Source organism: Sebastes umbrosus, chromosome 22 (assembly GCF_015220745.1).
Source record: "Sebastes umbrosus isolate fSebUmb1 chromosome 22, fSebUmb1.pri, whole genome shotgun sequence".
Taxonomy (NCBI): domain Eukaryota; kingdom Metazoa; phylum Chordata; class Actinopteri; order Perciformes; family Sebastidae; genus Sebastes; species Sebastes umbrosus.
In genome coordinates, this window is record NC_051290.1 from 1,786,198 (window position 1) to 1,810,382 (window position 24,185).

Consider the following 24,185-nt stretch of genomic DNA (forward strand, 5'->3'; position numbering starts at 1 on the left):
AGCCACACAACAGGACAGTTTCCAGCTTTTTATAAATATATATTTAACTTGGAGGACTTTTTTTTACGTGCTTCCTCATTTCCTTTTTATTCCTTATTAGTAGACATAAAACTGAAAGCTAGTGGTTTTAACACATTGCATAATATCTTCGCGCGTATTCATGCAGTGGAAGCAGTAACATGGACTCCATTTGTACTTGCTTACTCAGACAGTGACTGAAAACAAAACCTACTAGGATTCTATTGTTAGACGGAGTGAGGACCCTAATAAAGGTGTGTTTTACAGATGTGACTAACTGTGTTTGCAACCAGCAAAACAGCACCGCGTTGCAAAGACACGAGAGAGGCATTCCTGCAAAACTGAGGAGACATTCACATCAACATACATCAGGTAAACTATGACTGACTCTTTTAGTGGTTTTAGTGTGTTTTAGGAGCTCAACAGGCGGCTGGTGGGGAGGACAGGAGGACATGTGAGCTCAGGGCTGTTTGATAAGACTCGATATTTTGGGGTCAAAAGTGACCTCCAACATTTCATAATGTAGCCTACACATACCTTTACGCATACATGTGAGCATTTTGAATGCAGTTACAAGTAAAAGTCCTACATTCAGAATCTTACTTCAGTAAAAGTAGCAATACTACTGAGTAGAAATAGTAAAGTAAAACCTGCTACTTTTACTTAAATCTAATCTTATTATTATTCTGTGTTATATCATTCAAAAAGCATCTGCATGTGCGCAGCTACAGAAATCTGACAGAGACCAACGCCCACGGATAACAGGCTGTGACACGCGTGACAGCCTGTTATCCGTGGGCGTTGACAGAAACACTGAAGTAAAGAATATAAAATAAACTGTCTCATCTAGTTGTGTTGGTGTAAACTGGCAGGTTTTTTAATGTTGCAATATATCTAATATTAAAAATACTCGGATACAAGTAGAAATACTCGGTTACAAGTAACTTCTCACTCACACACACAACATGTCGTCGGTGTGGAAGTTCTTCAGAGAGTGAAGGAGACATAAAGCGGAGCTACACAGCTCCGCCATGGGGCTCATGATGCGTTCAAATGAGTATTGGGCCGTGGTACATTATAATGCTGTCATGATGCATTCAAATGTAATCTTGTAAAATTGTATTTCTGGCGAGAATCTTGAATAACTCCAGTTGTTTGAAGGAGATGTTTTCACAGTAATATAAAATAGATAATAGAGAGAGATTTATTACATGTTTAACTTCCTAACACTAGCTCTAAGCAGTTTCTAATATATAATTAAAAGTCCTAATTCCAAGATGTTTTTTATCAATAAAAATAAAATCATTTATTTCCTAATCATTTGAATTGTGTGTTTTTATGCAAATACCCACTATAGATAACAATATCAAAGTAAAAGCACAACATTTAGAGTTTTAACTGTTGGAATTTGGCACAACATTGAAGTGAAAATAGCGCTCTGTATATTTAAATGTAAATTTGCAATAAAAATATTTTGTCCCTAAACTTTAGGAATAATCATGATCTCAATATTGATAAAAAATATTCGTGAATAGCATTTTGGCCATAATCGTGCAGCCCTAATATATAGTATATATGTGTATTTAAATATGATAATAATGTAATTATAATAATATGAAGAATATATAATGAAAATTATTAAATATGGAGCCATGTACACAGTCCATATCCAAACAATAAAAAAAACATACTATGGCTAAAATATGAAAAAATATTATTTACATATAATGTTATATAATATAAGTACTAATATATAGTACTAATGTATTTCTGCTTCATCCTCAGCTCTGTAGGTCGATGCAGTGAAGAATGTCAAGATCAGCAGCTGGTGTGTCACTGGTGGTTACTGTGACACTCTTGTGTCTTTCAGTGGGTGAGTTGACTTCATCCTAAAGGATTATTTACTGTTACTATTGTCATTTATGCAAAAGTAAGTATAAAGGGGAGACACTACATGTGAATAGGGTAAAATATTTAACTACTAGATATCACCATGAAACTTCCCCAGTTCATTACTGACATTAAGACTATTGTTTTTTGTATTACAAGTTTTCTGAAATTTTATATGTGAATATGCAAATGAGTCATTATCTTATTCAATTTGTGCTAATTTTCATACATTTCGGGAACATAAATCTGAACATTGGACAAAGCCAGGTTCAAAATTCTTGTTTCATTTTGTCAACATATTAGAGTCAAAGGTTTTTATTTTGTATTACTCCATAAATCATAAAAAAAAAAGAATCTTGATATTTGTAGGAATAAAATGTTGTATCAATCAGGCTATGAATTATATATGAACAAACCCCTCTGTAAAAACCCTCAGAATATAGATAGGAATGAAACTGTTTGGCGGATGTAAGTGCTGCTGAAGTGGAGATTTCTTGCTCAGTGTCTGAGATAATACTCATTTAGAGAAAACATATGATTTTTTGATGGTGGGGGCGGCTGTGGCTGTGTCACATGTCGATGTGTCCTTGAGCAAGACATAGCCATCGGTGTGTGAATGAGTATTTAGATTGGATACTGATGGGCAAAGTTGGCACCTTAGCAGCCTCTGCCATCAGTGTATGAATGTGTGTGTGAATGTGTGAATACTGACATGTAGTGTAAAGAGCTTTGAGTGGTTGGAAGACTAGAAAAGCGCTCTATAAATGCAGGTCCATTTACCATTGTTAAAATTCATACATTTTGAAGACACTACAGGTTAATAGACCAAACTAAACGAGGCTCACATACCTCAGGCTTTTAAAGACACTCTACACTTTTTAGAGAACAATTTTGACACCACAAACCTAAAACTGAAATAGTTTGAGGAATTTAATGGACATGAACATAGACTATACCGCTTTCTAGAAAAACAAGACTCGGTCAAAAAAAAAAAAAAAAACGAGTATCTGTCTGGACCGTATCTGGTCAGGATGTGAGTTTCTGGCTAAATTGTTACACAAATAGTCAGTGGTCATGTCTATAATGTTTTGTGAACAGTTTTTTCCACTTATATCTTAATATTTGATTGAAAGACAACTTATAATGAAGCAAATGACATTCAGTAATAGTAAATGGTAACATTTACTAGTCAGTATATTATACATGTTATACAAGGTGAAAAGGTATCAGCATGACATACAGTATGATAGGTTAAAAGTATTTCCGTTTTTTATTAAAGCATGCGTATCAAAAGCATTCATCATATAAGTGGTGTGTAACAATATATACATACAAAAGTTTATGTCGTCACTGACGTTGTTGCTGTTATATTTATTCCTAGATGGAGTGTTAATGGAGCAGCTGCATAGCAACAACCAATGAGGAAACTCCAACAGTCGGCCGACCAATCCTGTAACTTCCTCACTCAGTCAGTCAGTCACTCAGTCAGTCAGTCAGTCAGTCAGTCAGTCAGTCAGTCAGTGACAGACTTTTGCGTTTGTAGAGCTGAACATCTGCGGTCCAGATAAAAAAGAATGAATTAGACGAGCTGTTATACGGTCTCCCGGGTCTCTAAAGAGCTGAAGTAGGCATTTAAGGGTCAAATCTGTGCCAAATATTGTCCACAAGATGTCACCCTTTACTCCCATAAAGAGTTCTCCAGCCCCTGAGTGACTCAGTGTCTGTGTTTTACTCTTTGACTCCTGCAGGTGTGATTCAATCCACAGCCAGTGCAACTCAGGACGTCTTCCAGGCAGAGGAAGGCAGTAACGTCACACTGACATGCCTCTTTCATCTCAAGACTCACACGCCTGCCACCTCGCTGTATATAGACATTATATGTGAGAACCTAAAGAGGTCGATCTACCGTTATGACAGTGAGTTCGAGGCTGAGCCGTATGAAGATGAGCTCTACAGAGGACGAGTGTTGTGCGATCTAGAGCTCCTCAAGAAAGGACGGATTAAATGTCTCTTCACTGATCTGAGACTCAACGACACGAGCACCTATGTCTTTATTGTTGTGATTAACGAAGATAGTCACAGCAAGAGATGTGGGCTCAATGTTACAGGTAAGCTGACATCCCTGTCTCCTTTGAGATTTTATAACAAAAATCTAAAACGGCTAAAAAAAGAGTCCAGTAATAGAAGTACTGCTACTTTATACTTCTACTGCTCTACATTTTGGACACAAGTATACATCAGACTGTCGTCTCCAACTAAATCTAAATACACTAAATACAGACAACACTTAGCCTAACGGGATTCAATCAGATATGTAGAGATGTCTGGATAAACAATATCCTCCACTGTGTTGGACGGGGGAAGACTGAAGGGACATGGCGGCGATCAACCTTCATTTATTAAGGTATCGCCAACGCTCAGGTTCAGGCAATATAATTATTAGACAAATGTATAAAACAAATGTTTCAATAAAAAGAGATGAATGCGTACGAACTTGTCAAAATTATAATCCAAACACACGTCAGATCCCATTGAAGTCTATGGGACCTTCAGTTTTCTGTCCCCCAAAAGGGGGCGGGGCCTAGACTTTTTGTGATGTACCCGTATGTGCCGGTCTGATGTATAGTACTTTTTACTCTACACTAAAAAAAAATTTGTTACTTTGCAGATTAATTATTAATACAAAATATGACCAATTTATAAATTATGCACCAATAACTATGATCCTATAATATGCATTAGTTATACAGTATATAGTGACTCATATCTGTTTAATATCTTTGCAGAAGCCAGCCATCAACCCGTCGATGAGCCAGTCGAGCCATCGAGCCGGGGAAGGATCGGGCTCTATATGGGTGGTAGTTTATTTACAGTCATGTTGACAACACTTGCAGTCCATATTGGACTTTTGCACACAAGATGTAACCGATGAATACCTCATGTGTTGAAGAGTGACCTCAACACGTCGTTCTGAAATTAATTTTCACATTTCAGTCAATTAAGTGAATAGAAGTGAGACCACCCACCTCAGTTACAGTTTGGTCTTACTTAGGGATGTTAATAATTAACCGTTTAAACCGTTAACCGACATTAAGCATTTGAACCGATTAACGCTATCGGTTAAAAACGGTTAAAAGAAGTGTTAATAATTAACTCAAAAGCTGAGCGGCTCAGAGGAGCAGCTCAGACAAATAAACTGTACACACACTACTACACCTACGTTCACAGCTAGAACGCCACCAACAACCTCACACAGTCTGTTGGACACTCGCTAAAGTTACGCAGACTACGTGTGCGGGCCGCGAGCACGAAGCCACCGGCAATGCTAGAGCTGCTAATGTAGCACAAATACAGTACACACACTGTTTGTTGGACACTCGCTAAAGTTACGCCGGGCAGACACACAGCTGACAACCTGCTAAACTAAACTAAATGTGCGGTGGAGACTTTTACTGGGAAAGTGGCTGCATGTCCGCGACACTACACGCAGCATCGTAGCTGCTAAGTTAACGCTCCCGGACGGTGAACTGGGGACTCCCGTCAACGAATATCTGTTGTGCTCCTGCAGCTGGTACGAGGCACAAATCTTGTCGGTTAACGGTTAATAATCGGTTAAAGTGGGTCGGTTATCGGTTAAGAACATTTTTCAAAGTGAGCATCCCTAGTTGACAACACTTGCACACCGTTATGAGACTTTTGCACAAAAGATGTAACCGATGAATACCTTATTAATGTGTTGAAGAGTGAACTCAACACGTCGTTCTGAAATACATTTTCATATTTCAGTCAATTGCTGTAAATGAATAGAAATGAGACCACCCACCTCAGTTACAGTTTGGTCTCACTACCTTAATGTTCAAGGCAGCATTTCTGTTTATTTTTTACAAATTACTACGTCACATCAAGGTGCTATCGCTACAGCTGACGGCTTTGGCTTAGAGGTAGAGCGGGTCGCCCACCAATCGGAAGGTTTGATACCCGGCTCCTCCAGTCCACATGTCGAGGTGTCCTTGGGCAAGGTACTGATGCAAAAACTTTCCCCTGAAGGCTGAGCCATCGATGTATGAATGTGTATGTGTGAATGGTTAAATGGCTGACATGTACTGGAAGGCGCTTTGAGTGATCGGAACACTGGAAAGGCGCTATGCGAATGTCAGTCCATTTACCATTTACGCCGTTTACTGTAATGAAGGAGATGGAAAGACTTTCATTTGATAGGAAAAGAAGTTCCCAGAGCTAGCGAGCTTGCTAACTGCTTGCTAGCTACTTATTCAAATTTGTATCAACTCCTGCAGCAAATGTTAAAGAGAGATGAAGATGAATTTGTATCAACTCCTGTTTGATGAAGTCTACAAACCGTGACTTTTTTTGTGGAGTACTTTATTGACTAACAGAGGAGGGTAGATAATAAGCTAGCAAAGCTCCCTCCATTTTTGACTTTATGGCTCTCTGTTCCATCAAAGGTCAAGACAGTTCACTAAGCTGGGACGATACACCTATCTCCCGACTCAATACTATCACGATACTTGGGTGCTTATTCGATATGTATTACAATTTTTACGTATTTAAGTGTTATTATACAAGTATTTTTGTTAACTTGAAACTCTAAAATGTTTGATTTTCAGCATGCCTGTACAGAGAGATGTCCTGAGGTCAAATATATCAGTCATTGTCAGAAATTGTTTGTTTTTTTAATTTTTCCAGCAACCCAAAAATATAAAGAATAAAGACATTAACCCTAAAAAAATAGTGGTATTTTCTTTTAATTTATAAGGGACATGTAATGTTTTATACTTCTGGTGAATATAATCCAATGAATCTTATTTCCATAAATATATTTTGTATATACAGTTCCCTTCGTTAACACCTTATTTCGAAAACCGGACGTAGTCACACGTGTATACTTCCTTTAACTTCTCCAAGTCTGTCGCTAGCTCTCCCGTCAGCTCCATTCTCTTTATATACTGTTTTTTTTTTGTTATTGTTTTTGTTTTTGTGTGGACTCTATGAAGACTATAGCGATCACTCTGTGGAAGCTAATCCAAATAAAGATTAGCTCCTCTCCAGTGGCTTCCTGTGGATTTAAAAATATTAGTGGAAATTAATAACTGTTTTTTGTTATGACTTTATTCTCGTAATATAACGACTTTTGTTTTGTAAAGTTATTCTCGTAATATTACGACTTTTTTTCTCGTAAGGTTATGACTTTTTTATCGTAATATTACGACTTTTGTTTTGAGTGTGGACCATGTGACAGAGGGTCGAGCTCTGATGGGAAATCCTCTGGCTGCCTTCGGTGAAAGAATAGTTTACGTTCCAGCAAATACAAGAGCTCTTACTGGCTGCCAGGACAGCAGAGTTTACAATTCATATACAACGGCTCCACATGCTGAAGCCCCTTCATCAGTCCAAACAGTCTGGACTCCCTAAACTTTGGAATATTTCACCTCTAACTGTTAACCCTCTGAGAGCCACAATAGAGCCGTTTTAGTCTTCTTTAGGGAGGTCCAGGGGGTCTTTAGAGGGAGATAGCAGGTCAACAGTAGATGTCACATAGAAGTGGTGTACATCATCTGAAAGCTGGGAACCTGGAGATTAATTTGAGTCCCCGTGCTCTATTATGTCTCATAAGTTGTTGCAGCAATTGTTGGGGGTTGATTCCATTTGTTCCAAAGATTTGGTGCTACATTTAACCATTTTTTTACGACTGGAGAATTAATAAAAATGATCAATAATCCCTCCAAAATACCACATTAAGACACCAAGACCTTGAGGAACACCAGAGAAAAAGACATGCTGTTTTTAATCACAAACAAAACATCTACAGACAGACTCACAAACAAGCATACAATTAAATTAAAGAAAATTATATATATATATACATATATATATATAATAATAATAATAATAATAATAATAAATAATTATTATTAATAATAGTAATAATAATAATAATAAAGACAACCACCACAAGAAAGCCAGACTAGACAGACAAAGATATAATCACATTTCAAAACTCCGGAGCTTGAAAGCACTCTTTTAATTTGTTTTAGAATCTTAATTGAGTTGTGCAGGACTAAACTGTCTTCCACCAGATGTGATGGGTAGACATTTGTGGAAAACAATAGAGCTGACAGAGAGCTGTTTCACGCTGCAGCCACTTGGGTGTAGCAGAGAGCTACAGTAAATCAAGGCTCTGGCTTTGGCTGCCCAATAGTAATGTTGGAACACTGGAAGGGATGAAACACACTATTTTCTTACATTTCTGTGAATGAGCTTTGGAGATGCGGTGGGTTTTATATCCCCGGATAAATGGCATTATTATTATAGAATCAAGTTTTTCTACAGAATGACAACGAAAGCTGAATTGGAATGTGTTGAAACATAAACCTGGAGAGAGACATCATTTGAATTACATTTATAAGAGAAAGTGGCAAAGACCTCCAGAAATCAATATCTTTCTTAATCTTGTCTATCTGTATACAGAAGTTGTTCTGAAATAAGAGCTTATAGGATCTACAGGAGACAGGCCCAGGTAAGTAAAATGATCTTTGTCAATTTCAAAGGGTAACAATTCGAGAAAATGAGGATCCAAATTTTTTGTAAGGGGAATGAATTAACTTTTTCTCCAATTAATTGAATACCCAGATATACCACCAAAACAGTTGATTAGTGAAAGGAGTGATGAATGGGGGCCCAACAAGAAAACCAACAAATCATCTGCATAAAGAGATACATTCAATATTCCCCACTACGATTCCCTTGATAGTTGTATGCTTCCTTAAACTGATAGCCAGAGGCTCAAGAGCTAAACTGAACAGCAAGGGACTGGAACAGCATATAAAACATATAAAAGAACACATTTTTCAACGACTGCACACTGTACCGACACCTGTCTGCTCCTACATTCACGCACATTTTGCCCTCTGTCTTGCGGGAACTATTCTATATTTTCTCACACTATATCCCAGCGGCATTCGCTGTGTGGCTCCTTATCGCAATCAATCAAGATGGTGAAAAGATTCTCCGCTCAGAGGGCTTTAGAAATGATTTTAGAAGAGAGAGAACCTTTGGAAGATGAAGATGAAGATGAAGAGGAAGACTTTTCAGAATATGAGGATCACATTTCTGTCAATTCTGAGTCTGACAGTGAGTATGAAGAAGAGGATGAGACTGACCATCAGGCAGCTCCAAAACGAGCCCGTCAGCAGCCCAGCCCCTCAACAGGCCCAGCCCCTCAACAGGCCCAGCCCGTCAGCACCCAGCCACAGGCCAAGCCCGTCAACAGCCCAACCCCTCAACAGGCCCAGCCCATCAACAGCCAGCCCCTCAACAGGCCCAGCCCATCAACAGGCCCAGCCCCTCAACAGGCCCAACCCATCAACAGGCCCAGCCCCTCAACAGTCCCAGCCCCTCAACAGGCCCAACCCCTCAACAGGCCCAGCCCATCAACAGGACAACCCCTCATCAGGCCCAGCCCCTCAACAGCAAACACTTGTGTTCATAAATATTATCCTACAGAGGTAAATGGCAAATATTAACCATATATGCTGTCTATATTGCTTGTAATTGGGATAAAGTAACCATCTGTTAAGTATTTTTACATAAATTGTTATGGCTGTATTGATTTAAAAACCCAATAATGGGGTGGGTCCACCAGACCCGCCAACATTGGCTGAGTAACAAAAACATGAACACCACACAAGGGATAAGGCAGCAATGACACCAGAATTAGAAACACACTAGACACATGAAATAATAAAACACATACAACATTTACATATACACAAAAAAAACATAAATAAAATAAAAGAATAAAAAAATAATAATAATAATAAAAAAAAGAATTATAACACCAATCCAAGAAAACAAATACGGAGGCTCAGGCGTCACAGCCAGAGATTCAATATGGTCTAGAAGAAGTTTCCAAGTCTTTTCAAAATAATTGAGGGAACCTTTAAGGGAAAAAGTTTCTCCAAACCAACGGACAGTAACGTATCTTTCACCCACCTGTTGTGAGTCGGAGGTAGAACATGTGTCTATTTAAACAGAATAAGTCTCCAACAAGGTGGTGAAGGTGAGGACATGTTGCATGTCTTTTCTGGGCCCATCAAACCCCATGTTTGGCTTTATTGTTGATGTTATTTCTGTATTTTGTTGTTTGGTATTTAATCAGAATGAGAATCAGAAACAGATTTATTGCTAAGTAGTTTTTTTCCACATACAGGTAATTAGCCTAGGTGTTGTGGTGCATGTACACAGTATAGGCCCATTGGGATTGGTTCACAGGATTGCCTCACCGAAGAGGGTTACTCCAGTTCAACTCCAGGAGTTGAGATAGGATAAGATGTGTATTTCATGTATTGTGGGTTATCTCTGACTGTTTTGGCCACACCTCTGTTGTTTGTGTATGCCCTGGCGGTGCATTCACAGATGATTCCTGGTATTTAATCATGTTGTTCCTTTCCAGGACGTCTCTGTCCCACCTGAAATATTTTAACTGGCATTACTTCTTGAGTGATCACGCTGTTTACGGCTTATAGCTGATTAGCTTGTTTGCCCAGAATAAACACAAAAAAGACTTCTTTATTATCTGTGAGTGCCGGTGATTTGTTTCCTATGTCCTGAACAGTACATTATCATTTCTGGTACAAACAATAAAAAGTTTTTGTTAAACTTGGAGAAATGTGTTTTTCATGGAAACAGTCATGCATCATGTAGAGTATGATAAGATGAACATATCGAGTGTTTGTCAAAGTATGTTTTATTTAGCTGAGTCTTGGTTAAACCTTTGACTCCACTTAACCCCACGAACTGTTTATAATTCCAAAAATGAAAGAGCTGCACATGCCTGAATGAATGAAGAAGAAATAATGTAATGATTTCCTCCTCTGACTCTAGGCCCATCGTGATTGGTCCAGCCGGTATGGCTTCACCAAAGAAGGTTCCTCCAGTTCATGATGTGCAGTCATTCTGCAGAGGCTCCAAGTCTGCTGCACATGTACTGTAGCATACCAAGCTATTTATAGAGTATGATTTATACTCATTTATACTTATAGAGTATCATTTATACTCTATAAATAGTTTCCTTTCCTTTCTCTTTCAGTGGCTTTCATGAGGAGACATTTGTTCTTCAGCATTACTGCTTTAAGCTGGACCTCTTTAGATTTTCTATAATCTTTCACCAACATGGCATTTACTGTGTCAAGTCAGGAAAATGGACCCTCTCTTCCTTGGTATTACCCGTAGAGGAAATTCAGAGTTTCTTCCTCTTGAAAGCATCAATATCTCCCGAGGATACACGGTGAAGAAAATATAAAAACCAAGGTTTTAATGGAAAGTTTTAATGTACTGCTCTGAATACACAAAAAGACACAGAAAATTACACAAAGTCTGACTTTAGTCACGTTTTGTCACATGTTAAGACCACTGAGTGTTGTTGGTTCAATTAAGAAAAAAACAACAAAAACAGAAGAAAAGAAATTACATTTACATTTTTTATAATGCCACAGTTTGTTATCAGCATCATATGGTATGAAAGTTGTTGAATAACTTCGATTAACATTAGATAAAATGGTGATATGTTTTTAAAATCCATTAATAAAGTAACAAATTAATTATTTTATTATGAATATGGAACTTCCTAACAAATAAATAGTTGTATGATACACAGCATGTTAGTTTCAATCTCATCTCGACTCTAATACAGCATGACGTCATGTTAAGAACGTTGGCAACAAGAATCTAAACATTCTACAATGAGTAAACCGAAACCTGTGGTTGGTTCACATGGTCACATGGAACGTGTTAATATTCTGTTAAGCCTTAGTCAGACGTGATGACGTAGACACGCAAATATGCAAGAATAGTGTAAAATAAGAATATTAGTTTAAATGTTCTCTATAAATACATGCAGTGTTAATGCTACAGTAAACCAGATTATTGCACAGCTGAATTATTGCACTAAATTATTGCACTATTAAGTCAATATTGCACAGTTGAAGATATAATAAATGATGAGGTTACAACTCCTGATAGGGTAAAAAAAGAACAAATATATGTTGTATGTATATATATTCTAGACTAAACAAGGTTATATTTGATCTTAAATACAATCTATTTACGTTATGTTGTAGGCGTTTGTATGACAATAAAGTAGAATAAATTAAATGTCTATCAGTTTGAGCAGTTTACAAGTAAATGTTTTTACAGGTAGTCGCACGTAACTGACATCGGTTGAGTCGGCATCGATGCAGCTCGCTGTTGGAGGGTTTTATAACCACTCCCCGGGAATTAGTTTGGGATGGCCCTTAAAGGTCCTTTATTATGCTCATTTTCAGGTTCATACTTGTATTTTGTGTTTCTACTAGAACATGTTTACATACTTTAATGTTAAAAAAAAACTTTATTTTCCTCATACTGTCTGCCTGAATATACCTGTATTTACCGTCTGTCTGAAACGCTCCGTTTTAGCGCATTTTGACGGAATTGCAACAGAATTGCGTTGCTAGGCAACAGTTTGGGTCCATGTTTACTTCCTGTCAGCTGATGACATTCACATCCACCGCAACCAGGAATAAACTAGGACACATTTAGAATGTTTACGTTTAAAATTATGTCAAGGGTCTAAATATTGTATATTTGTGACATCACAAATGGGCAGAAATCCTGACAGCTTGTTTCAAATGCAGAGTTTCTGAATACGGGCTGTGTGTATTTCCCTGTGGATTGAATGTTTTGATACTTTCACAGTATTTATATAGGACTTAAGCCTGCTTTATAATAAAAAAAAACATGACAATCTCACTTTTTTTATAATATGAGACCTTTAATATGGCGGACCCTCCACACGAACGCACAAACGAAGTGGAAGTAGGGAGAGAGATGCAGAGGAGGGGTTTGGAACTGGGCCCATGAGTGGTCACACTCATACGTTCTTTTCATTGAACGTAATATGCGTCAGAGACGTAATGACGTATATATACACACGCCCGTTCTCAGCCCACACGGACAGTGCTCAACCCACCACAATCCAGAGCTTCCGATTGGCTGTGTCCGCAGAGAAAATGGATGACGTCGGCACTGAAAATCTCTAACACTCCCGATGCCGCAAACCCCTTCTTGTCTTCTGTCCTCTCTTCAGTATGGCGGTCCGGACCGAGCTGACAGGTGAGATACTGAGGGTCGCTACTTTGAGCTTCATAGTTAACGTCATTTAACTCACCTGACTGATCACAGTTAACTTAACTTGTGGTTTTGCTGTTTATGTCTTCAGATGTTTTATTTGCTGCTGATTAATAATGATTCAATAAGTGACTCACAGAGGAAACCAACCCTCTTCCTGAGATGGTGTTGATATAAATAAAAGAATTAATAACTATTCTTAAATAAAAGTTGATGTGAAGTGATGCACGTAAATATCTTGACGTGGAAAAGAAAAGTCATTTTCTCTGAATGAAAAACCGACAGTGCACAGGGAAAACTCCTGTAGGTTCCAAGGATGCAGCGCGAGTAAGCATCTTTATTCATATCAATATAATTAGGGCGAGCCCTAATGTTCTTCAAATGATTCGTATTATTATTATTCTATTATGTCTTTAAGCGGAAAAACGAGGTAGGTATGTGGACCATGTTGAGAAGCCTCTTGGAGGTAGGCTATACCGTAAACCAGACAGGAATTCGCAATCTTGAATATTAGCGGTGCCTGCCGGCCAAATCCTACACCTGTCTTGTTTGTGACTCTATAATCTGTGTGGTCCTCCGATAAAATGATGTGTACTTTGAACGTGAGCATTTATAATAGGAGGTGTGTTCACTCTGCAGCATTTACATGCAGCTGTGTATTAAAGTCCAATGAGCTTTCTGCATTTTTCTACTAGTTAGATTTAAAATTAGTTTTTACATATTTACAACAATGAAGAAAACAAAATAAACACAATGCAAAGAAGATCAGATTCAGGCGGCTGGTTGTTGAGCAACACTGACTGGTTGATATTTCATCTTTGGCCAGTGTCCGTTTATAACCCAACAGTTTTTCATATTGATTTGGCATCAGTTTTTCATTCAAGACATGTAGGTTTGTTCAAAATGATTACCACTTATTTAAGCCCCAGTCTGGTCATCTTATTGTTCAAGAGGAAGAAACTAATTAAAGAGCATCAGCAACACACTAAACTGACCACAGAGCAGATAATACACAAACACAAGCAGCACACATTCATTGCAAAAAACATTTTATATAGAAAATGTACAGATATATGAAGATGCTTTAGAAAAGTAGAAAACATGAGCCAAAACAGATTTTCTTACAATTAATCTTAAACAAGTAGCAAGTCAACTCTATAATCTCACTTAGCCAAGTCCTCAGTGGTGGCCGGTCAATAGAGGGCGCTAGGGCCCCCCCTGAGCCAGACAGCCACACACAAAAAAACATTACTACTACTACTACTACTAATAATAATAATAATAATAAATTATACAAATTGTCAATATTTGTGTGTTTAAAGTATGGAATGCATCAGTAATATGTGTAAAATATGATAGAAAATGCTAAATATATGGTTTTCCTTCACACCCCCTGACTCTCCTCTGAAACCAATCCTTTCCCTGAGATGGGGTTGATATAAATAAAAGGATCAGTGTTTGCCATGAACTTAAAGAATTACTAACTATTCTCAAATAAAAGTTGATGTGACAGCAGCGGAGCTACACAGCTCCGCCATGGGGCTCATGATGCGTTCAAATGAGTATTGGGCCGTGGTACATTATAATGCTGTCATGATGCATTCAAATGTAATCTTGTAAAATTGTATTTCTGGCGAGAACCTTGAATAACTCCAGTTGTTTGAAGGAGATGTTTTCGCAGTAATATAAAATAGATAATAGAGAGAGATTTATTACATGTTTAACTTCCTAACACTAGCTCTAAGCAGTTTCTAATATATAATTAAAACTCCTAATTCCAAGATGTTTTTATCAATAAAAATAAAATCATTTATTTCCTAATCATTTGAATTGTGTGTTTTTATGCAAATACCCACTATATATAACAATATCAAAGTAAAAGCACAACATTTAGAGTTTTAACTGTTGGAATTTGGCACAACATTGAAGTGAAAATAGCGCTCTGTATATTTAAATGTAAATTTGCAATACAAATATTTTGTCCCTAAACTTTAGGAATAATCATGATCTCAATATTGATAAAAAATATTTGTGAATAGCATTTTGACCATAATCGTGCAGCCCTAATATATAGTATATACGTATGTGTATTTAAATATGATAATAATGTAATTATAATAATATGAAGAATATATAATGAAAATTATTAAATATGGAGCGATGTGCACACAGGTACATGCACAAACTTACATGTCCATATCCAAATAATAAAAAAAACATACTATGGATAGAATATGAAAAAATATTATTTACATATAATGTTATATAATATAAGTACTAATATATAGTACTAATGTATTTCTGCTTCATCCTCAGCTCTGTAGGTCGATGCAGTGAAGAATGTCAAGCTCGGCAGCTGGTGTGTCACTGGTGGTTACTATGACACTCTTGTGTGAGTTGACTTCATCCTAAAGGATTATTCACTGTTACTACTGTCATTTATGCAAAAGTAGGTATAAAGGGAAGAAACTACAGGTGAATAGTGTAAAATATTTAACTAATAGATATCACCATGAAACTTCCCCAGTTCATTACTGACTTTAAGACTATTGTTTTTTGTATTACAAGTTTTCTGAAATTATATGTTTACATATGTGCTAATGAAAATTAGCACATATTGAATAAGATAAAGACTAATGAGTCATTATCTTATTCAATATGTGCTAATTTTACAGAACATAAATCTGAACATTGGACAAAGCCAGGTTCAAAATTCTTGTTTCATTTTGTTTACATATTAGAGTTAAAGGTTTTTATTTTGTATTACTCCATAAATCATAAAAAAAAAAAATGATTGATATTTTTAGGAATAAATGTTGTAAACTCATTTAGAGAAAACGTGATTGTTAAAATCCATACATTTTGAAGACACTACAGGTTAATAGACCAAACTAAACGAGGCTCACATACCTCAGGTTTCTACACTTTTTAGAGAGAAACTTTGACACCACAAACCTAAAACCAAATAGTTTGTGGATTTAATGGACATGAACATAGACTATACCGCTTTCTAGAAAAAAAAGATGAATGAATTAGACGAGCTGTTATACGGTCTCCTGGGTCTCTAAAGAGCTGAAGTAGGCATTTAAGGGTCAAATCTGTGCCAACTTTGGCCACAAGATGTCACCATTTACTCCCATAAAGAGTTCTCCAGCCCCGGTGTGACTCAGTGTCTGTGTTTTACTCTTGTCTCCTGCAGGTGTGAATCCATCTACAGCCACTGCAACGCAGGACGTCTTCCAGGCAGAGGAAGGCAGTAACGTCACACTGACATGCCTCTTTCATCTCAAGACTCACACGCCTGCCACCCAGGCTGTATATAGACATTATATCTATGAACCTAGGGAGGTTGATCTACCGTTATAACAGTGAGATTGAACCTGAGCTGTATGAAGATGAGCTCTACAGAGGACGAGTGTTGTGCGATCTAGAGCTCCTCAAGAAAGGACGGATTGAATGTCTCTTCACTGATCTGAGGCTCAACGACACCAGCGCCTATGTCTTTATTGTTGTGATTAACAGAGTTAATCACAGAAAGAGATGTGGGCTCAATGTTACAGGTAAGCTGACATCACCGTCTCCTTTGAGATGTTATAATCAACCTTCATGTATTAAGGACGCGTTCACACCGGCCTTGTTTAGTCCGGCTGAACCTCCTTGCAGCAGTTTGTTTGGGTTGGTGTGAACGCCGGACTCAAACTCCGCTCTCTGGTCCGCCTCGAAGGGGTGGTCTCGGACCGCTGTCGAGTGAACTGGAGCGGTTCGTTTCCAGTGTGAATACCATTCGAACCAATCACAGGAAGCGTACCATTTATGTGTCATTTCATTGGTTAAAAACATGTTTGTTTTTTCCTGTTTTGGTGTCTGGTGAACTAGTAGCCTATTTGCCCATTTGCTATCTCTGAATTTCAGGAATTTATGGTTTATCACACCACAAATGGTAGTGGCTAGAAGGGAGCCCGCAAACTGGGGAAACTCTCGAGAGACATACTTGCCAACGCTACAGATTTTCCCGGGAGACTCCCGTTTTTTCATCGCCCTCTCCTGGATTCCTCCTGGGGTCATAATTCTCCCGTATTTCTCCCGATTTATGACAAATGCTCACACCTTTTTTTTCCTTTTCCTTATCTCAACCTGTTTCTGGCGCTGTACAGCGTGCATAAGCCCTACTGTTTCCACCCAGATGACAATAGAGCTACACGCCGCTCATCACAGCGTGCAGCGCCCAAAGTCGGGCTTTGCTCGATGCAGCGAAAAGCCGGCGTGGTGCGGCAAGGTTGGCATATACAGTATGTCGCGAGATTGTTAGGGTCAGGCATTGATCTTGAATAGTTAAGGTTAGGGTAGGTCGTCGGGCAGCGAGTCTCGCCAGAGTTTTTGCAAGTTTTTTACAGATCTTCGATCAGATTTTGCAGTTTGCAGTTCCTTTCTAGACACGACCACCACAATAATTAGCTCGCTAGCGCACCCCTCAGTCGCTCGCCTCACTCCCCGCCGCTAAGAGACTAGTTCACCGTTAAGAGAGCGGTCGGCAGCTCCGTAGTCTCCCAGCGGCGGGGAGTGACGGATGGACCGTTTAGACTCAGCGCTGCAGCTGGACACCAGCCAGCTGTTCGGCTCATTTTCTGTAACATGTGTAACATGAAAGCACGAAGACCAATAACCCAACTACATTTCCACCACATGATTTTCGATTACAATGTCTGGACCAAATAATGTATCATCCTCGCATTGGTTCGATTCAGGAACCGAACCTTTAGGTGTCAACCTGCCCTAAAACTCCAAAAGGATCATTTTGTCAACAATTTTAAACATTGTGTTGTAAATCATTACGAATCTTTTGTCTTTTTTCAGAACCCAACTCTGTTAAAACCTGGACAACAGAGACGCCGCCGCATCCCACAAGAGATGTCCAAACTCCAGGTTCAAATGAGGACGGATGTTAAAGGTGAGAAGAAAACAAAAGTCTTTAAATGAAGAAGTTTCAGCGTGCTTTGCATTTAAAACACTCTGATTGCTGCATATATTCATGTGTGTCGGTTGTATTCCAGTAACCGGAGCTTTGGTTTGCTTTTTGTTTCTCATCAGGTGGTCGGCTCCGTCTGATCGTTCTGGTCCCGGTTTCTGGTTCTGGTCCTGATCCTGGGCGGAGGAGTCGCTGGATATCTACTCAAACACAAGTGTCAAAAACAAAATGTAAGTCAGAAGGAAACAAAAATATTATTTTATTTATTTATTTATTTTATTTATTTTATTTATTTTATATTTAATTTATTTTGTATCTTATTTATTTTATTTATTTTCTATTATATTTATTTATGGTTTTTTATTTATTTATTATTATATTTATTTATTTTTCTATTTTTCATATATTTATTTATTTCATTTATTTATTATTACATTTATTTATTATTATTATATTTATTTATTTATTTATTTATTTATTTATTTATTTATTTATTTATTTATTTATTTATTTATTTATTTATTTATTAATTATTAACTTCTGTTAATTGTCCCTTTCAGCGTCCGGAGTATTTCGTCGCCCCAACCGAACCTCTTCCAGTCCAGGTGCTTTGCGCAGAGGCGACGTCGGTAGTTTAATGGAGAGCAGCCCGTCCAGCCAGCCACAAGTGGACCGACCAGATCAGCAGCGTGACGGATACGGATCGCCGTCGGAGAGAATGTACAGTAAGTCTGATTAGAAGATGACCTTTTTAACGCTTGATGACTGAGTGACTTTGCACCAAAACGCTGGAGGAATCCGGGCTTCACGTTAAAAAGGTGGATTTAAAAGCGACGCCTGCTAAAAACAGATGGATTTTCTTCCTGCACTCGTTTGGATTAGACTGAGAGAAGAAGAACTGTGAACTCTCTTCAGCACCAGGATCACTTTTCATCTACCTCAGACTTTTTCTATGAAAAGAAGATGGACTTAATGTCAGCACTACTGTTATTTATTATATATGTTATTATACTATTAGAGTTACAGTTTGACTTCACCATGATGGACAGAAAATACGACAAAGGTGTTTTTTTTTTTTAATCCAAACCTTCTTTATCATGATGTCATTTATCACTGTGAGTGAAATACTACTGCATGTTGTTGTAGTACATAGGGATGTCATACTTTAACTACCGGCTCAGCAAGGCAAAGATGACCGTGGAGAGGGCAATTTGGCCATCTCAAGGGAAGATGGCGGTGTTTAATGAAGAGATATGATTGCCATATTGGACAACATCAACACCACCATCACAGCCTGCTCAGGCTTCGTAATTTTTGTGAAGTAAACGATGAGCAATATGATGAAGGACTTCCATGTTCATGGAGACAATGAGGTGGCTGAATGTAATCCCCTTCAGGTAAACACCACTGCTAACTCCACAAGAGATGCCTTTTGCTCTTATTTTTCCCTACCCAATCCTTAACTGTAATACAGATAAACTCTAGTAAGAAAGACTGAGACTGCTTGTAAATCAATTGTATAGTATTATTTAAGCAAATAAATTATATAATATTTTTTAAGCAAATAGATTATATAGTATTCTTTAAGCAAATAGATTGTATAGTATGCCAACCACAGGCCCAACCCCTGAGCAGCCAGCAAGTGGACAAATATGGATGTCAAAAAATGCAACACACACACTGTAAAACTCTGCCCCTCATGTGTTGTATAGGCTGTCATGAATTGGCTATGTGTTCAATGGGGTTGGTGTTGTGTAGACTGACATGAATTTCTAATTAAGTTCAAAGAAATAAACATCAATATATTAAAAAATCTTGTTTCATTTATATTTGTTCAAGATAAATGTTTTTTTCCACCCATATCTTCATTATAATTGATTTTTCTTTTTTATTACATTTTATCACAAAAAATGAATAGCACTTTTGTTCATAAATATTATCCTACAGAGGTAAATGGCAAATATTAACCATATATGCTGTCTATATTGCATGTAATTGGGATAAAGTAACCATCTGTTAAGTATTTTTACATAAATTGTTATGGCTGTATTGATTTAAAAACCCAATAATGGGGTGGGTCCACCAGACCCGCCAACATTGGCTGAGTAACATAAACATGAACACCACATGAGGGATAAGGCAGCAATGACACCAGAATTAGAAACACACTAGACACATGAAATAATAAAACACATACAACATTTACATATACACAAAAAAAACATAAATAAAATAAAAGAATTAAAAAAATAATAATAATAATAAAAAAAAAGAATTATAACACCAATCCAAGAAAACAAATACGGAGGCTCAGTCGTCACAGCCAGAGATTCAATATGGTTTTAGAAGAAGTTTCCAAGTCTTTTCAAAAGAATTGAGGGAACCTTTAAGGGAAAAAGTTTCTCCAAACCAACGGACAGTAACGTATCTTTCACCCACCTGTTGTGAGTCGGAGGTAGAACATGTGTCTATTTAAACAGAATAAGTCTCCAACAAGGTGGTAAAGGTGAGGACATGTTGCAGGTCTTTTCTGGGCCCATCAAACCCCATGTTTGGCTTTATTGTTGATGTTATTTCTGTATTTTGTTGTTTGGTATTTAATCAGAATGAGAATCAGAAAACAGATTTATTGCTAAGTAGTTTTTTTCCACATACAGGTTATTAGCCTAGGTGTTGTGGTGCATGTACACAGTATAGGCCCATTGGAATTGGTTCACAGGATTGCCTCACCGAAGAGGGTTACTCCAGTTCAACTCCAGGAGTTGAGATAGGATAAGATGTGTATTTCATGTATTGTGGGATGTCTATGACTGTTTTGGCCACACCTCTGTTGTTTTGTGAGAGGGTGTGTCCTGACGGTGCATTCACAGATTATTCCTGGTATGTAATCATGTCGTTCCTTTTCTGATCGGTGTCTCTCATTCACCTGAAATATTTAAAACTGGCATTACTTCTTGAGTGATCACGCTGATGGTGGCTTATAGCTGAAACACGTTCGTCTGATTGCCCAGAGTAAACCAAAAAGACTTCTTTATTATCTGTGAGTGCCGGTGATTTGTTTCCTATGTCCTGAACAGTACATTATCATTTCTGGTACAAACAATAAAAAGTTTTTGTTAAACTTGGAGAAATGTGTTTTTCATGGAAACAGTCATGCATCATATAGAGTATGATAGATGAACATATCGAGTGTTGGTCAAAGTATGTTTTATTTAGCTGAGTCTTGGTTAAACCTTTGACTCCACTTAACCCCAGGAACTGTTTATAATTCCAAAAATGAAAGAGCTGTGCATGCCTGAATGAATGAAGAATAAACACTGTAATGATTTCCTCCTCTGACTCCAGGCCCATCGTGATTGGTTCAGAGGTATGGCCTCACCAAAGAGGGTTACTCCAGCTCATTACATCCTGGACCTCTTTAGATTTTCTATAATCTTTCACCAACATGGCGTTTACTGTGTCAAGTCAGGAAAATGGACCCTCTCTTCCTTGGTATTACCCGTAGAGGAAATTCAGAGTTTCTTCCTCTTGAAAGCATCAATATCTCCCGAGGATACACGGTGAAGAAAATATAAAAACCAAGGTTTTAATGGAAAGTTTTAATGTACTGCTCTGAATACACAAAAAGACACAGAAAATTACACAAAGTCTGACTTTAGTCACGTTTTGTCACATGTTAAGACCACTGAGTGTTGTTGGTTCAATTAAGAAAAAAACAACAAAAACAGAAGAAAAGAAATTACATTTACATTTTTTATAATGCCACAGTTTGTTATCAGCATCATATGGTATGAAAGTTGTTGAATAACTTCGATTAACATTAGATAAAATGGTGATATGTTTTTAAAATCCATTAATAAGTAACAAATTAATTATTTTATTATGAATATGGAACTTCCTAACAAATAATAAATAGTTGTATGATACACAGCATGATAGTTTCAATGTTATCTCGACTCTAATACAGCATGATGTCATGTTAGAACGTTGGCAACAAGAATCTAAACATTCGACGAGTCAACAGAAACTGTGGTTGGTTCACATGGTCACGTGGAACGTTTTGTTTCCATTCGTCAGACGTGATGACGTAAAGACGCAAATATATCGACGTTCATAGCCAGCATTGGCTCGTTATACTCATCCGGCGCCAGCGGGGAACTCTCTACCACTACAGGCGGGAACTCACTACAGGAACGGGATCTCTCTACCACTACAGACGGCAGGTTTTTCTGTCTTTCTAGCGGCTACTTTCATGGTTCACTTCGGAGACTTGGTGCTTGTCTTCTGTTCTCTCTGGACGGTCATTCTGTCCTCTCTTCAGTATGGCAGTCCGGACCGAGCTGACAGGTGAGATACTGAGGGTCACTACTTTGAGCTTCTTAGTTAACTTCATTAATTCAACTCACTGTGGAGTGATAACTGTTAACTTAACCTGACTGTTCTCAGGGTTAAAATGATTCAAATGAGTCGTTATATTCTGTAACTTAAAGGGATGTGTGTATCCATGTGTGTGCCGTTAAAAACCCTTAAACAGTAACTAACGGCTGGCTGTTCTAACTTAACACGACTAGAAGTTCACATTGTTGTTCTAATGGAGCAATAACTGAAGAATAATATGAATCATGTTTTGGAAAACAAACTATTTTAACAGATATGTCACTAATAATTTAGAATTTGGATTCAGATTTTTGGGCTCCAGTTACATTTGATCATATTATTCTCAGAGTTACATGAGGTTTTGCTGTTTCATTCTTCAGGTATTGTTTATATATGATTCAGCAGATCCCACTGGGGATTTAACATGATTCATTAAGTGACTCACAGAGGAAACCAACCCTCTTCCTGAGATGGGGTTGATATGAATAAAAGGATCAGTGTTTGCTATGAACTTAAAGAATTACTAACTATACCCAACTAAAGTTATTAAACTGTTTTCAGCATGAGCATGACAACCTTCATCAGTTCAGATGTCTTTTGTAATCTCTGATCCAGAATCAGTCGTCTGACTGCATGTCACATCGTACAAAAATGCAGTACTCGAGGCTTCAAAACGTCCACAGTCCAACAACCAGTGTGGGTGACGTCACGGTGACTACGTCCACTTCTTATATGCAGTCTATCAGTCCCAGATGGTGATTTCATTTACTTTTCTTCACAGAAATGAATGAAATCCTGACGTAAAGGCCAGCTGTATATTTATTTAAAGAAGCCCTCGTGACAGTGATCTAGACTTTAGGTTTTACACACTTATTAGTGTGACTTTTGTTTCACATTTCTTAATGTATTTATTTATTTAATATTGAAACACTTTATATGGAAGGGTAATGCGTTCACCAAAAGACGTTTTCTCATAATCAAGACATGGCTTTTTCTCTGGTGTTTCCTCAAGGTCTTGGTGTGTTAATGTGGTATTTTGGAGGGATTATTGATCATTTTGATCAATTCTCCAGTGATAAAATATGCTGCAACAAACTTATGAGACATAATAGAGCATGGAAATGGCCATCATATACTTCTATCATAATGTTTTATACAATTTCCCAATTTATTTTAATCAATTAATTCATATTTATTTCAGATTTATGACTAGAAAGCTTGCATCTCAAATTAATCTTCATGTTTCCAGCTTTCAGATGATGTACAACTACTTCTATGTGACATCTACTGTTGATCTGCTAACGCTCTGCATTTTGTGTTTTCCTTTACATAAATAAAGACGTTTCCATCATAACTTGATACAGAAAAGGCAGAAATTAGGCACATAAAAAATCACCAGAATACAGGAAATGAAGTGTTTGGGGGAAGACCTCTAGAGGTCTGATCCTACAATCGTCCCTGTAAACACTAATAAATAGTTAGTGTGTTATCGGGAGGCCGTTGGGGCAGCTGTCTGGATTACTATAACAGTACTAATGTATTTTCTGCTTTATCCTCAGCTCTGTAGGTCGATGCAGTGAAGAATGTCAAGATCAGCAGCTGCTGTCTCACTGGTGGTTACTATGACACTTCTGTGTCTGTCAGCGGGTGAGTCGGACTTTAAAGGATTATTTACTGTTTCTACTGTCATTTATGCAAAGTAAGTATAAAGGGGGAGACACTACAGGTGATAGGGTAAAATATTTAACTA

The 24,185-nt window shown here is 37.6% G+C and overlaps 2 protein-coding genes and 1 long non-coding RNA gene across 3 annotated transcripts in view; all 3 read left to right on the forward strand.

The window, feature by feature from the left end:
- The window catches only part of LOC119482103, a 35,679-nt gene extending 16,419 nt beyond the window's left edge, over positions 1–19,260 (forward strand). Inside the window, exon 6 of the mRNA XM_037759507.1 lies at positions 18,619–19,260. Coding sequence (XP_037615435.1) covers positions 18,619–18,696 — 78 coding nt within the window. The 3' untranslated portion in view covers positions 18,697–19,260. The remainder of the gene's footprint in view (positions 1–18,618) is intronic.
- On the forward strand, positions 142–18,026 carry LOC119481908. Its single transcript, XR_005205298.1, has 4 exons — positions 142–390; positions 1,804–1,891; positions 16,292–16,652; positions 17,977–18,026. It is a non-coding gene; the product is annotated as an uncharacterized LOC119481908 (long non-coding RNA).
- Positions 19,261–22,266: 3,006 nt separating the features above from the next.
- Positions 22,267–24,185, forward strand: part of LOC119481881 — a 50,112-nt gene continuing 48,193 nt past the window's right edge. Inside the window, exon 1 of the mRNA XM_037759204.1 lies at positions 22,267–22,405. The gene's annotated coding sequence lies outside the window, so the exon portion shown is untranslated. The remainder of the gene's footprint in view (positions 22,406–24,185) is intronic.